Genomic DNA, 14,425 nt, shown 5'->3' with positions numbered 1-14,425 from the left:
AATTTAAAATCAGCTCCTTTGTTTTGCCTATGTTAATTAGCAATGAGCTGGACACACACCACTGATGGAACTTAGAGACCTGTGCAAAATAGTCTGAAACATCATAATTTTTGTTGAAAAGTCCCACTAGAGCCATATCATCGGCATATTTAAATAGTCTATACTTGCTGTTATGCAGGCCCAGTGTCATTTCATTAGTATACACAGAAAAGAGTAAAGGGGACCAAACGCAGCCCTGCGGGGCCCCGGTGTTCAAAACAATCTCATCAGAGAGCACCCCTTTGACACATTGTGGACGGTCAGTTAAAAAATCTGTGATTCAGTGCACAAGACCCCCATTCAGCCCTAGGTCCAGGAGTCGTTGCAAAAGTACATTTACTTGCATTGTGTTAAAAGCTGCGGTAAAATCAACAAATAAAATCCGTGCATAGGTATTTGCCTTTTGAAGGTGATTGGTAACCATGTTAACCATGGAGAGCGTGGCATCCTCAGTCCCGCTTTATAAGTGAACTGTAATGGGTCCAGTTGTAGTCGTATGGATGAGGAAAGATGATTGCAAACAACCCTCTCCATGCACTTGGCCAGTGCAGAGGTTAAAGCTATGGGGTGGAAGTTGTTTAGTTCCTTAGACCCTGTAGTTTTGGGTACTGGTCTAATCGTTGATGCCTTCCAGGTAGTGGGCATGGTACAAGTAACTAATAAAAATTGAAATAGTCTCGTTAAAACTGATGTGAGCTGAGCAGCACATGTTTTCAGTACCTTTCCACGTAGGCCATCAGGGCCTGGTGCTTTGTGGGGTATAATCCGAGAAAGACAGGTGCCAACCTCCTCCTCGGACAGTTGGATTGTGGGATTGCTTGGAATATTGGTGCAGATGGCATCACTCTTACTCTTACTGTCTAAGGTGTCAAATCTCCCATAAAACTGGTTGAGATCATTTGCAAAGGAAATGTCCATGGCTGAGTCCTCCAGTATTTTGGGCCTTCTTCCCATCATTTTATTAACTCATTGAGTGCCAGACCTTTTATAAAATGGTCAGTGCCAGGTGCCAGCGTTTTGGGGCATTTTGAGTAATATGTCAAGACCCAGAGAGTATTTTGTACTATGACTCTGAAAACACCAAACAGCTCAAAGGAAAGAGGAGACTCTCTATATAACTAGGGAAAAAACCATTTGTTTGCACCTTGTTCCATTCTTGATTTATCTTAAGTTGAATAGAGCCTGGTTGCACCAAAAAGACCACTTTTTTTCTAGAAAGCTGAGAAAAATGCATTTTTGTGAAAGAGAGTCTCTCAAGAAAAATAGTGATTTATCCGTTTTAATTTTGGCTTCAAAAATATGTAAGACATCTGAAAATTTCATTTCACATGTTTTTTTCACCCCCCCCCTCCCAAAAAAAAAAAAAAGACTAAACAAAAAACAAAACAACAACAACAACTAAAATACAACAAGTACGAGCAGTTGCTGCCTCTCCTACGCCCCCCTCCCCCTCCCCCTCCCCCTCCACTCCCTCTCCTCTCCCCCCCTCCTTCTCCTCCTGCTGCTTCCCCTCGTCTCTGAAGTAGGGAGGGAGACGTCGTGGCGTCTTCAGCCTCTCTGCTGGACGCGGCCGCGGCAGCGACTCACCGCGCTGATCTCTCGGTTCGTCGTCACGTCGGTTAGACAGCAACTGGTGAAACTGACTCTGCGATCCGCCTCCGCTTCGGCATTTCGGTGCTGATCATCTAGATGAGTTTACCTTTCCTGCCTCCTCTGATCACTTCATGCTGGAGCTATGCTGATAGCATCCGTGGCTAAGCTTTCCTCCAGCTCCACGTTACACCTGTTCCAGGCTCTGCCCATCGTTTTTCTCTAGAAATAGAAACTTTTCCCGACTTTTTTATCTCTGTACCGATCGCGCTCGTCTTCTCCTTCTTCTTCACTTCTTGCTCTGATCTACAGTCTCCTTCGTTCTACACATCCCAGAAGCCCCAAAATTACTCACAGTGAGCGCGAGAGCGTCCCCATTTACCAGCCGCAGAAAACTGCATTTGACGTCTATGGACGTCAATGGCACTCAAGCGTTGGATTTTGATTGACGTCCATAGACGTCAATGGCACTCAATGAGTTAAGTCCCTCCCATGCTTGCCTGGGGTTACCTGTACAGAAACTGTTCTCCACTTTGTCCTTAAAATCAATTTTTGCTTTCTGTATCTTGGCCCTGAGCTCCCATTTTTTATCCTTGACTCCCTCTGTGTCACCCCTGAGAAATGCCACCTTTTTGTCATTAAGGCATTGTTTGAGGTCTCTGGACAACCATTGCTTGTTGTTAGGGAATATTTTTACTTGCTTGGTGTTAATTGCAGATTCCTCACAGAACTGTATGTATGAGCTGATGTTGTCTGTCAGCTCATGGGGGTCACTGCATGAGTCAAAAAATACATCCCAATTTGTTGTTTCAAAGCAGCACCTTAGCTTGTCCTCACTTTCTCTGTCCCAGACGTGGATTGTTTTTATGACGGGATGCTCCGTTTTTACCCGTTGTCTGTACCTCGGCAATAAGTGGATGACGTTGTGGTCTGATTTACCAATCGGAGGTCTGCATATTGCCTTATATGCATTCTCAATATTGCCATAACAGAGATCCAGAATGTGTGATGAACGGGTTTGTAGGAGCCAATATGAGTTTTTGTTGATTAACTTGTGTTTTGTCATTATGTGAGTGAGAGTGTGTGTGACTGGGTGTGTGACTGGGTGTGTCTAGCCCCATCTGGTGGGCACCTGTGAGGAGGGTGGAGCCAGAGGAGCAGGAGGCCTTAAAACCAAGCAGCACTGCATCCAGGCGTGGTTGGGAAAGGCAACAAGTTTTTGACCGTGCTGAGGCCTGCAATCCTGCTCTAATCCCAGTTCTTATGTTATGTTATGTTGATCAATCTAAAGCACTCTGTATTTACAATAAATGGTCAAAAAGGGACCAACTGGAACTTTTTCTCATAGTCATCTTTCATCTTTCAACCAACTGCATGTGTCAAGCTTAAGTCCGGACCAGCCACCAAAAGGAGTAATTAAAATTGCTTCTACAAAAGTCAAAAACTTGCCTGCAATGGATGAACAGGAACAAAAGGATGGAACAAAGGAACAAAGGTGAAATGCAGGTGTCACTTGCTGAAGGCCCAGAGTGAATCCAAGCCAAATCGGATTAATCGGTATGTTTATTTTGACACCTTGAACACAGTCCTGTTAAATGTTTCAGGTCTAAATCGATCTGAGGAATCTGGAGTTGTATTCTTGAAAGAAAAAGACATTTCAGTTTGTTAAAGGGCTCCAGTTTTTCAGTTTCAAAATGGAGGAGGGCAAGGCCACTGACTCACCTGATGTGTTACCTGTTGACTCTGAAGAGAAAGAGAAAATGTCTGAATTAGAGAAGAAGAGAAAGGAAGCAAAAAATGCCAGAAAGAATAAAATTGCTTCCATGACTCGCAAAATGAACAAATTGACTGTGTTTATGTCTAATCCAGCAAATTTGGAAGCTGTAAAGGAAAATTTGCAGACATATACAGAAATGGAAGAGGAATTTAAAGAATTGCACATGCAATACCAAAACCTTTTGACAGAGGAAGAACGTGTACAGGACACAGAGCAGTGGTTTGAGCCCAAGAGAGCTACTATTGATGAGTTTAAGTCCAAGTCTAATGAGTGGATTAAGTCCTGTGTTATTCCACCTCCACCTGAGAGAGAAGAGGAAATAGGCCCTAAGGACAGCATTTCCTCATTAAGTCGGAGGTCGTCTAAAAGCTCAGTGGCAAGTTCAGCTTCAGCCCGTCTGGTGGCACAGGCCGAGAAGGCAGCACTTTTGGCCAAAGCTGCTTGTATAGAAGAAAGGCATGGCCTAGAAGAAGAGGAAGAATATCTAGTTAGGAAAAGAGAAGACCGGACTTTGAAGCTGAGTTGTCAGCTGTAAATGCCAAACTTGCAGTGTTGACTGGTGGTGAGGAATAGGTGGCTTCTACCCCAGCTGATGGCATGGAGGCATATTTTGAGGAGAGGAGATTGGAGTTCGCTGACATGGATACGCTGCAGCCAGTGGCTCACTTACCTGAGGAAAGAGTGGTCCGTCCCAAGGACGCAGCGCACCACATATCTATTCCTTTGTTTCAGGTACCTAGGAGCCATGGAGATCTGCAGGGAGACCACACAGGTCGTTGGCTGCTCCCTGAAGCTCAAGAGACAGCACAAGGAGCACAGCGTACACAGTCTCGGCCAGCTGAGCATGCAACACTGAGAGGTAAAGCAGCTTCACAACCAGAGGTGAAACCTCTGGAGCACTCAGGCAGAACTGAGCTCAGTACAGAATACAGACAGCTAGCACCCAGCAATGTTATTGCAAGTACCCAAGCAGAAATGGTAGGTGCTACATTGTCAGAACAGGAGCAAGAGCGGTACAGGTTACTGCAGGAACATGTAGCTTCTAATAATCTACTTGCAATATTAAATAGACAAAATGAAATTACATCCATGCTTCTCAAACAGCAACAATTATCTACATTGTCACCTAAAACTGTCACCATTTTTGATGGTGACCTCTTGCAGTTTAGATCATTTATGGCTTCATTTGAACACAACATCGAGAAGAAAACAGATAATGGACAGGACAGATAGTTTTACCTTGAACAATATACAAAGGGCCAAGCCAGAGACCTAGTAAGAAGCTGTCAGCACATGGATGGAGAGCAGGGTTACCTCAGAGCCAAGCGCTTGTTGCATGAACATTATGGCAACGAGTACAAACTCTCCACTGCTTACATTGAAAAGGCTCTTAACTGGCCTGCTATAAAGCCTGAAGATCCAAAGGCCTTGAATGAGTATGTCCTGTTTCTGAAAGGTTGTTGTAACGCCATGGCAAAGATGGATTACATGAATGAACTGAATGTTGCCTCCACCTTAAAGGCCATTGTCATGAAGTTACCCTTTAAGCTGCGAGACAAGTGGCGAGCTAAAGCTCAGGAAATCCTGGAGGGCAACAACAAGATAACATTTATAGATCTTGTACAGTTTATTGAGAGACAAGCAAAGATATGGTCTAACCCAATATTTGGTGATATACAGGAGACGGTTGCAAATAGAAGTAAACGGCCCATTACAAGCAAGTCCATTTTTAGGCCCAAGCTTAATTATGCAACTAATGTGGCAACATTAAGCACCCCAGGGACTTCAAACTTGAACAGTAATGTCGAATCCCCATGTCTCAGCTGTGAAGGTGCCCACAGCCTCAAACACTGCTCTTATTTCCAGAGGAAATCACACAGGGAAAAGTTGAACTTTTTAAAAGAAAAAGGACTCTGCTTTGGTTGTTTGTGTAAAGGTCACATAAGCAAAGACTGCAAAGGATGGCTGTCATGCAAAATCTGCAACCGAACGCATCCCAGTGTGCTTCACATCAACTTTCAGGTCAAAGGTGAAGACTCCAGGACGACAGAATCACTGCGCATCAAGGAGGTGTCATCCAATGTTTGTGGGCATAATGGGGCCGGTAACTCTAACTGTGCATTGTCAATTTTACCTGTTCAAGTAAAGTCTGTTAAAAACAACAAGGTCACTCACACCTATGCTCTTCTCAATCCAGGCAGTTCAGCAACATTCTGCACGGAAAGGCTGGCTCATATGTTGGGCTTAGCAGGAAAACCAACAACTGTGTTGCTGAGAACAATGTCACAGGAAAGACCTATCAGGAGTACATTGTTGTCAGGACTCGAGGTGAGTGAACTCAAAGGTAACAACTTCATTCCCTTACCTGAAGTCTACACTCAGAGGTCTATGCCAGTAACAAGATAGATAGATAGATAGGTTTTATTTGTCATTCTTATGCGTCACATAAAAACGAAATTATGTTTCACACATCCACCGTTCGAGGTCAAGATCAGTGCATTCATTTCAACAATAAATAAGTAAAACATGTATAATTAAAAACAACATATAAAATGAATGATCATAAATAAAAGAGAATAAAAGTTATCATTAGATAAACACTCTTTTGTTAAGGAGTCTGATCACTGTGGGGAAGAAGCTGTTCAACAGGCGAGTGGTTCTTGCTTTGATGCTTCTGTACCTTCTTCCTGACTGCAAGATTGTGAACATGCTGTGAGAGGGATGTGTGGGGTCCTTTAAGATGTCCTCTGCTCTGCGCACACAACGGACTCTGTGGATGTCCGGCAGATGTGGCAGTGGCACACCAATGATTTTCTCTGCTGTTCTCACTACCCTATTTAGGTTGTGCCTCTCTTCTGCTGTGCTACTGCCAAACCAGGATGTGATGCAGTATGTGAGAACAGTCTCGATGGTGCCTCTGTAAAACATGGTCAGGGCAGGTACAGGAAGGTCGACCTTTTTCAGTCGTCGGAGAGAGTGAAGTCGTTGTTGGGCCTTCTTAATGACAGCTGTGGTGTTGACTCTAGAGGTTAGCTCGTCAGTCAGAAGGACCCCCAGGAACTTGGTGTCGTGCACCCTCTCCACCTCAGAGTTGTTGATGTTCAGAGGGAGATGGTGCTGGTGCCCAGCCCTCCTGAAATCTATCACCATCTCCTTTGTTTTGGCGACATTTAGGGCAAGGTTGTGTTCCGAGCACCAGGCTACCAACTGCTCCACCTCCTTCCTGTACGCCGACTCATCACCATTGGTAATGAGTCCAATGACAGTAGTGTCATCTGCGAACTTAATGATGTGGTTGTTATTGAAAGTGGCAGCACAATCATGAGTCAGCAGGGTGAACAATAAAGGGCTCAGAACGCACCCTTGTGGTGAACCAGTATTCACTACTATTGTTTTTGATGTTGTTCTGCCAACTCTGACTGCCTGCCGCCTTCCTGTCAGAAAGTCCAAGATCCACTTGCACATTCCTGGATCCACACCCAGCAGCAACAGCTTTTCAATAAGCTGTTGTGGCAAGATGGTGTTGAACGCTGAGCTAAAATCGATGAACAAGATCCTGGCATAGATGTTCTTATTCTCCAGGTGTGACAGTGTGAGGTGGAGCAGGGTGGAGACAGCATTCTCTGTGGACCGGTTAGCTCTGTAGGCAAATTGCATGGGGTCCAGAGAAGTCGGTAGCTGTGATTTGATGTGATGCAACACAAGCCGCTCAAAACATTTCATGGCTATAGGGGTCAAGGCCACTGGGCGATAGTCACTCATGGAGGATGGATTTGGTTTCTTGGGCAGAGGTGTTATAATGGCGCTTTTTAAGCAGGTGGGAACTCTGGCTTGGCTGAGGGAGATGTTAAATATGTCTATAAAGACATCCTTCAGCTGCTCAGCACAGCCTTTCAACACACAGCCTGGGATGTAATCAGGACCAGTAGCCTTGCGTGGGTTTATGTTGGTAAACACCCTCTTGATGCTGTCTGCAGTCAGTTGCAGTACCTGGTTAGTGGAAGGCAGTTCCTGCACAGGTGCTGTTCTGTTGTCCTTCACCTCAAACCGGGAAAATTTTTTATTGAGGTTATCTGGGAGAGATGGATCATTGTTTAGTACCTGTGCTGCTGGCTTGTAACCCGTGGCTGCCTGGAACCCCTGCCATAAGCGTCTTGTATCTTTGGTGTCAGTGAACTGAGAAGATAGTTTTTTCCCAAAAGATCTCTTTGCCTCGCTGATTCCTTTTTTCAAGTTGTTCCTTGCTCTGCTGTATGCATTGCTGTCTCCAGATCGAAATGCAGCATCACGGAGCCGCAACAGGGAACGAACCTCCCCCGTTAGCCATGGCTTGTTGGTGGAACGTACCTTGACAGTTTTCTTCACAGTCACATCGTCAGTGCACTTCTGTATGAACCCCAACACCGTACTGTATTCCTCCAGGTCTATACAATCCCTGGATGTGGCAGCATCCTTGAAGATGCTCCATTGAGTGCACTCAAAGCAGCCTTGTAGAGCTGAAATGGCCTCCTGTGGCCACACTCTGATTTCCCTCACTGTCGGTGGCTCTTGTCTCACCTTTGGTCTGTATGCAGGTTTCAGCAGGATGGTTAAGTGGTCAGAGCTGCCAATATGGGGTAGTGGGGCCGCAGTGTATGCATTCTTCAGGTTTGTATACAAGTGGTCCAATATCTTTTCCCCTCTTGTTGCACATGTCACATGCTGGTGGAAGTGAGGTAAGACGGACTTCAGTTTGGCCTTATTGAAGTCCCCAGCTATGATATAAAAGGCATGGGGGTGCACAGTCTGTAACTGACTGATTGTGTAGTAAAGTTCTTCCATTGCCTTTTTAACATCTGCACTGGGGGGGACATACACTGCAATGATGATTACTGCTGTCAGTTCACGTGGTAAATAAAAAGGTCTGCATTTGACAACCAGTTGCTCTACATCAGGAGAGCAGGTCTTGGACAGCAGACTAGCGTCAGAGCACCATGAGTTGTTTATATAAACAGCCAAGCCTCCTCCGCGCTGTTTACCTGATGATGATGTCACTCTGTCAGCTCGGTGGAGTGTCAGCCCCGATAGCTCAATTCCAGAGTCAGGTATTTTATCCATCAACTACGTCTCCGTGAAAATGTATACGCAACAGTCTCTGACACCCCGCTGCAGTAATCTCCAAAGAGCGATATCCTCCATCTTGCTGTGTAGGGAGCGAACGTTTGCTAACAGGACCGAGGGAATGGCTGGTCTGCTGGGATCAGTCCTTAGCCTTGCGTTGACACCCGCTCTCTTCCCCCGCTTACGTGTCCTGTCACAGCGTCTACGGTGGTGCTTCCTCTCCGCTGGGGCTCCAGCTGATTCTGGGCATCTCCCTGTGCAGTCTCGGCGTAGCAATCCATTCTTGATCAGCCTGTTCAGATCACTCGGTCTTTTGTCCCCGCAGCGTTTTCTAATGTCCATAAGAACCGCGCGGTGGTAAAAGTACTTTTGCCCAGCTGATTTGCAGGGCAGGGGCAAGGCTACCTGTTGTTGCACTGAAAAAACTCTCTCGCCGGTATCTGCAGAGGCCGCCGCAAACGTCGGTCGCGCCGCCATGTTTTCATGTTTCAACAAAGGACAACATTCCCACACAAGAGGACTTAAAGGAATGGTCTTACCTCAGTGACCTTCAGTTACCAAAAATAGACTCTGATATTGACCTGCTCATTGGCATGAATGCAGCAAATGTGATGGAACCCTGGCAGGTGATCAACTCACAAGGAAGCGGGCCCTACGCTGTAAGAACCCTGATAGGATGGGTGATTAACGGCCCACTGGGAGGAGGCAGTGGTAAAGGTGTGGACAAGGCCACAGTGACTGCCAATAGGATCTCCTTGGTTGACCTGCAGGAACTTCTGGTGAGTCAATACAACACTGATTTCAATGAGAAGGTCTATGATGAAAAAAAATGAAATGTCAGTGGAAGACAAAAGGTTCCTGAACATTGCTAATGAATCAGTTAAGGTCAAGGAGGGTCATTATTGCATAAACTTACCTTTCAAAGTGAATAACATCATAATGCCTAACAATCATGTGATTGCAGAGCAACGCCTTTTGAGTCTAAAAAGAAAGTTCAAAAGAGATCCAAACTATCAAAGGGAGTATGCCGAGTTCCTTGGTGATGTCATTCAAAAAGGCTATGCTGAAATTGTTCCCCCAGCACAAGTGAACAGAACTGATGGGAAAGTTTGGTATATACCTCACCATGGGGTATATCACCCAAAAAAGAAAACAATTAGGGTCGTTTTTGATTGTGGTGCATCATTCCAGGGAACATTCCTCAACTCTGAACTACTCCAAGGCCCCAATCTGACAAACACACTGATAGGAGTGCTGGCACGCTTTCGACAGGAACCAGTAGCAATGATGTCAGATATACAAGCCATGTTCCATCAGGTCAAGGTAATGGAAAGTGATACAGACTTCCTGCGATTTTTATGGTGGCCGCAAGGAAACATAGATGATGCACCTAAAGAATTTCGAATGACTGTTCACTTATTTGGGGCTGTCTCTTCACCCAGCGTTGCCAACTTTGCACTCAGAAAGACCGCACAGGACAACGCAAGCAGCTTTCCCCCTGAGGTAACAAACACAATCATGGAAAACTTTTATGTGGATGACTGTTTAAAATCTGTGCCCACAGAACAGGAAGCAGTGAAGCTGATCTCAAACCTCACCACAGTCTGTCATAAGGGAGGATTCCATTTGTCAAAGTGGATAAGCAACAGCAGAGCTGTCCTTGCTGCCGTTCCACCAGAAGACAGAGCTAAAGAGGTAAAGGAGTTGGACTTGAGCAAAGATCAATTGCCCATGGAACGAGCCCTAGGACTTGAGTGGTGTGTACAACGTGACGCTTTCAAGTTCAACATCACCATTAGCGACCGTGCACATACCAGAAGGGGCATCCTATCTGTGGTAAGCTCTATATACAATCCCATAGGCTTTTTATGTCCACTTATCTTGCCAGCCAAACTGTTGTTGCAGGAATTGTGCCGACAGAACTATGGATGGGATGGGACCATTCCCCACATGCTAGTGGAGCAGTGGACAAAGTGGACCAGCAGTCTATCACAGCTTGCAGACTTTGAAGTTCCTCGCTGTTTCAAGCCAAAGGATTTTGGTGAGTTGATACACAGCCAGATCCACCACTTCTCTGATGCTAGCGAGCTAGGCTATGGAACAGTCAGCTACCTCAGAATGACAAATGCAGAAGGAAAGGTCCATATAGCATTCCTGATGGGCAAGGCAAGAGTTGCTCCTTTAAAGCGGCAGACCATCCCAAGGCTGGAGTTAGCTGCAGCAGCCCTATCAGTCAAAGTGGACAGAATGCTCAAAGCAGAATTACCACCACCAACAGACAAACCTGTGTTTTGGTCTGACAGCACATCTGTCATAAAATACATCTCAAATGACCACTCTCGCTTCCACACCTATGTTGCCAATAGGACATCTAGAATTAGAGAAGCCACACAAGTGTCCCAGTGGAGACATGTTGGCACGAAATTAAACCCTGCTGATGACTGCTCTAGAGGTGTGAGTGCAGAAAGGTTCATGAAAAATCCCAGATGGATCAGTGGACCAGAGTTTCTCTGGTCATCAGAAGAGGATTGGCCAAATGAACCAGTAAACAGTATTCAACTTTGTTCTGACCCAGAGGTCAGAAAGTCCATAACAGTGAACTCAATTATGCAGACCTGTGAGGAAAGGCCCACAGACAGGTTACTCAATCACTTTTCAGACTGGCTGAGGTTGAGAGTAGCTGTGGCATGGATCCTGAAAGTGAAGGATGCATTAAAACACAAGATAAAAGATGGAAAGCACTCAGAAGAACACAGCAAAAAACATATTGCAACCAGAATGTACACAAGGTTTGTCAAAGATAACATGAAAAGATCAATAACAGCTGGAGATCTGAAAAATGCAGAGAATGCAATACTTACCTATGTACAGAGACAAAGTTTCCCACAGGAGATCAGGAGGCTGCAGGAGGGAGCATCCAGTGTGAAAAAAGGAAGCAGCATCTACAGGCTGGATCCAAGGTTGGATGATGGCATCCTCAGAGTGGGTGGGCGCTTGAGAAAAACAGCAATGCCAGAGGAAAGGAAACTGGCCAAAGACCACCACGTGTCCACTCTGATCCTGCGCCACATCCATATCCAGACTGGGCATGGAGGAAGGAATCATATGTTATCCGAGGTACGAAAATCATACTGGATTACTAATTGTAACTCTGCTGCACGAAAGGTTCTCTCTCATTGTGTGACCTGCAGAACACCCCCGGCGAACAAAAGATGGCTGACCTGCCAAGTGAAAGACTTACTGCGGATTTACCACCATTCTCAAACGTTGGTCTTGACTACTTCGGCCCTTTTGAGGTGCGGAGGGGAAGAACTACACTAAAAAGGTATGGCGTCTTGAAATGGCCTGTTCTTTAACTACAGACTCATGCATCAATGCCATAAGAAGATTTCTATGCCGAAGAGGTCAGGCACAGCACATACGATCAGACAACAGCACTAACCTTGTAGGTGCAGAGAGAGAATTGAGAGAAGCGCTCAAGACTTTGGACCAAAGAAGGATCCACCAAACTCTGATGAAAGAGGGAGTTCAGTGGAGCTTCAATCCCCCCACTGCCTCTCACCATGGTGGGTTCTGGGAGCGCCTCATCAGAATGGTAAGGCATGTCTTACTTGGAGTCTTGAAGCAGCAAACATTAGACGAAGAAGGCCTAACCACTGTGTTCTGTGAAGTTGAAACAATTCTAAACAGCCGGCCTATTACAAAAAGTATCTGATGATCCTCAAGATTTAGAGGCCCTTACCCCAAATCACATACTTCTACTCAGAACCAAACCACTTTTTCCCCCTGGAGTCTTTTCAAAGCCTGATCTGTACCACAGAAAGCACTGGAGACAAGTCCAGTACATAGTGGAGTTATTTTGGAAAAGGTGGCTGCTCGAATATCTCCCTCTCCTGCAAGAGCGGCAAAAATGGACAAGGACCAAAAGAAACTTCATTCCCGGGGACATCGTCCTTGTAGCAGACCACACTGCCCCTCGCAGCTCATGGCTACTGGGTAAAATCATAGAAGCCAAACCGGATGCCAAAGACCATGTCCGGGTAGTAAAAGTGTGTACAAAAACAAGTGTCCTGGAGAGGCCCGTGACCAAGATCTGCCTGATTTTGGAGGATGAGGACACGGAAGGACACTTAAAGAGCAAAAGATAAGTGTACTTTAACGTGATAGAAAAATTTAAAATTTGATTTAATTATGTTAACTTGTATAGTGAAATGGCTCCTTATCTTTTGATTTAAGTAATTGTTTTGCCTCTTCAAGAACAATTAGGGGCCGGCATGTAGGAGCCAATATGAGTTTTTGCTGATTAACTTGTGTTTTGTCATTATGTGAGTGAGAGTGTGTGTGACTGGGTGTGTGACTGGGTGTGTCTAGCCCCATCTGGTGGGCACCTGTGAGGAGGGTGGAGCCAGAGGAGCAGGAGGCCTTAAAACCAAGCAGCACTGCATCCAGGCGTGGTTGGGAAAGGTAACAAGTTTTTGACCGTGCTGAGGCCTGCAATCCTGGTCTAATCCCAGTTCTTATGTTATGTTGATCAATCTAAAGCACTCTGTATTTACAATAAATGGTCAAAAAGGGACCAACTGGAACTTTTTCTCATAGTCATCTTTCATCTTTCAACCAACTGCATGTGTCAAGCTTAAGTCTGGACCAGCCACCAAAAGGAGTAATTAAAATTGCTTCTACAGGGTTGGACAATCAACGTACTGCTGCAGTGTGGGAGGTGCGTTCCTAGGGAAAGCGCGTTATAATCCCCCAGGATAAACACCGGTTGATCAGCTGATCGTGCAAGCGCACTGTTAAAGCAGTCTGATATGCGGTCAGCTGCTTCCTTGTTATTGGGTCCCGGTACATACACCAATATAAAAGTAAGTTGTCCAAATTCTCTTGGTAAATAAAATGGTCTAAAAGATACCACCAGAATCTCATAGTCTCTTGCACATATCTGTTCATGAATTGTGAAGTGTGTTGCCCACTTTTTATCAACCAGAATACAGAGGCCGCCGCCTATGGACTACTGTGACTTTACCGCATCTCTGTCCGCTCTGATTGTGATGTATCCTTCAAAGTCCACATTGCTGTCCAGCTTTAGCCAAGTTTCCGTGAAGCAGATGAGATTGCTGCGTCGGAACTCCTCCTCATAGATCATGCGAAGCGATAACTCATCCAGCTTGTTATTAAGCGATCTCACATTTGATAGAGTGATCACCGGTAGAGGGTGGCGGCTTCCTCGTCTTCTTAGCCGGTTCTTAACACCACCTCTAGAGCCTCGCTTTTTTCTTTTCTGCTTTTTATTCATTCTTCTCACCCTTAGCAGTTCATGGGGTAGGGTAATATCAACTCCCAGATTGTTTGTTTTACCCCCGTAGGAAAGCAGAAACTCCCAGGAGTAAGTGATGACTGGTGGCTGGGTAATCCCATTGTCAGCAGTGCTTGTATTGTTTCCAGGTATCAGAGTTAATAAAACTGTCAAAGCAGCGTAGGCAGCAGAGAAGTCCATGGCGATTTTGATTCGGTGCAGGACGAATATTCCGACAAGCGCAGGGGTTGCGTTAAAAACACTTGGAATATTTACTTAAAACATAAAACAAGAAAGAAAATGAGAGCGTGAGACACAGGGTCAGCAGCAGAGCCGCGCCCCCAGTGGTTCTTAACACTCTACACACATGATTTTTTCAGAATTTGTAAGACAAACTTGTTCTGTTTCTCATCATGTGCTCAAAATATCAGAGAGACTTACAGAATTTACAGAATCAGCCTCTGAGTGCGGCCACGTCTGTCTCTGCTCCTCATTGACTCCAATACAAATATTTTCTGAGAGAAGCAGAACGGACCGATGTTTTAAAACTGCCAGTGTCACCAAAATATTTACTGTAGAAACACCAAATCCTACCACATTTTTCAGGAAGTCCTTAGAGCAAC

At 45.4% G+C, this 14,425-nt stretch overlaps 1 protein-coding gene across 1 annotated transcript in view; it reads right to left on the bottom strand.

Moving 5' to 3' along the window:
• The window catches only part of LOC146989352 (NACHT, LRR and PYD domains-containing protein 12-like), a 28,435-nt gene extending 19,648 nt beyond the window's left edge, over positions 1 to 8,787 (bottom strand). Inside the window, exons 1-3 of the mRNA XM_085772997.1 lie at positions 8,692 to 8,787; positions 6,087 to 7,447; positions 4,077 to 4,193 (exon numbers count right to left, since the gene is read on the bottom strand). Coding sequence (XP_085629123.1) covers positions 4,077 to 4,193; positions 6,087 to 7,447; positions 8,692 to 8,787 — 1,574 coding nt within the window. The remainder of the gene's footprint in view (positions 1 to 4,076; positions 4,194 to 6,086; positions 7,448 to 8,691) is intronic.
• Between the last annotated feature and the right edge of the window lie 5,638 nt (positions 8,788 to 14,425).

The sequence above is a fragment of the Trachurus japonicus genome, chromosome 3 (genome assembly GCF_045865225.1).
Source record: "Trachurus japonicus isolate A0001 chromosome 3, Traja_1.0".
Lineage (NCBI taxonomy): Eukaryota > Metazoa > Chordata > Actinopteri > Carangiformes > Carangidae > Trachurus > Trachurus japonicus.
Note: the sequence above shows the minus strand (reverse complement) of the source record. Positions and strands in the feature narration are given on the sequence as shown.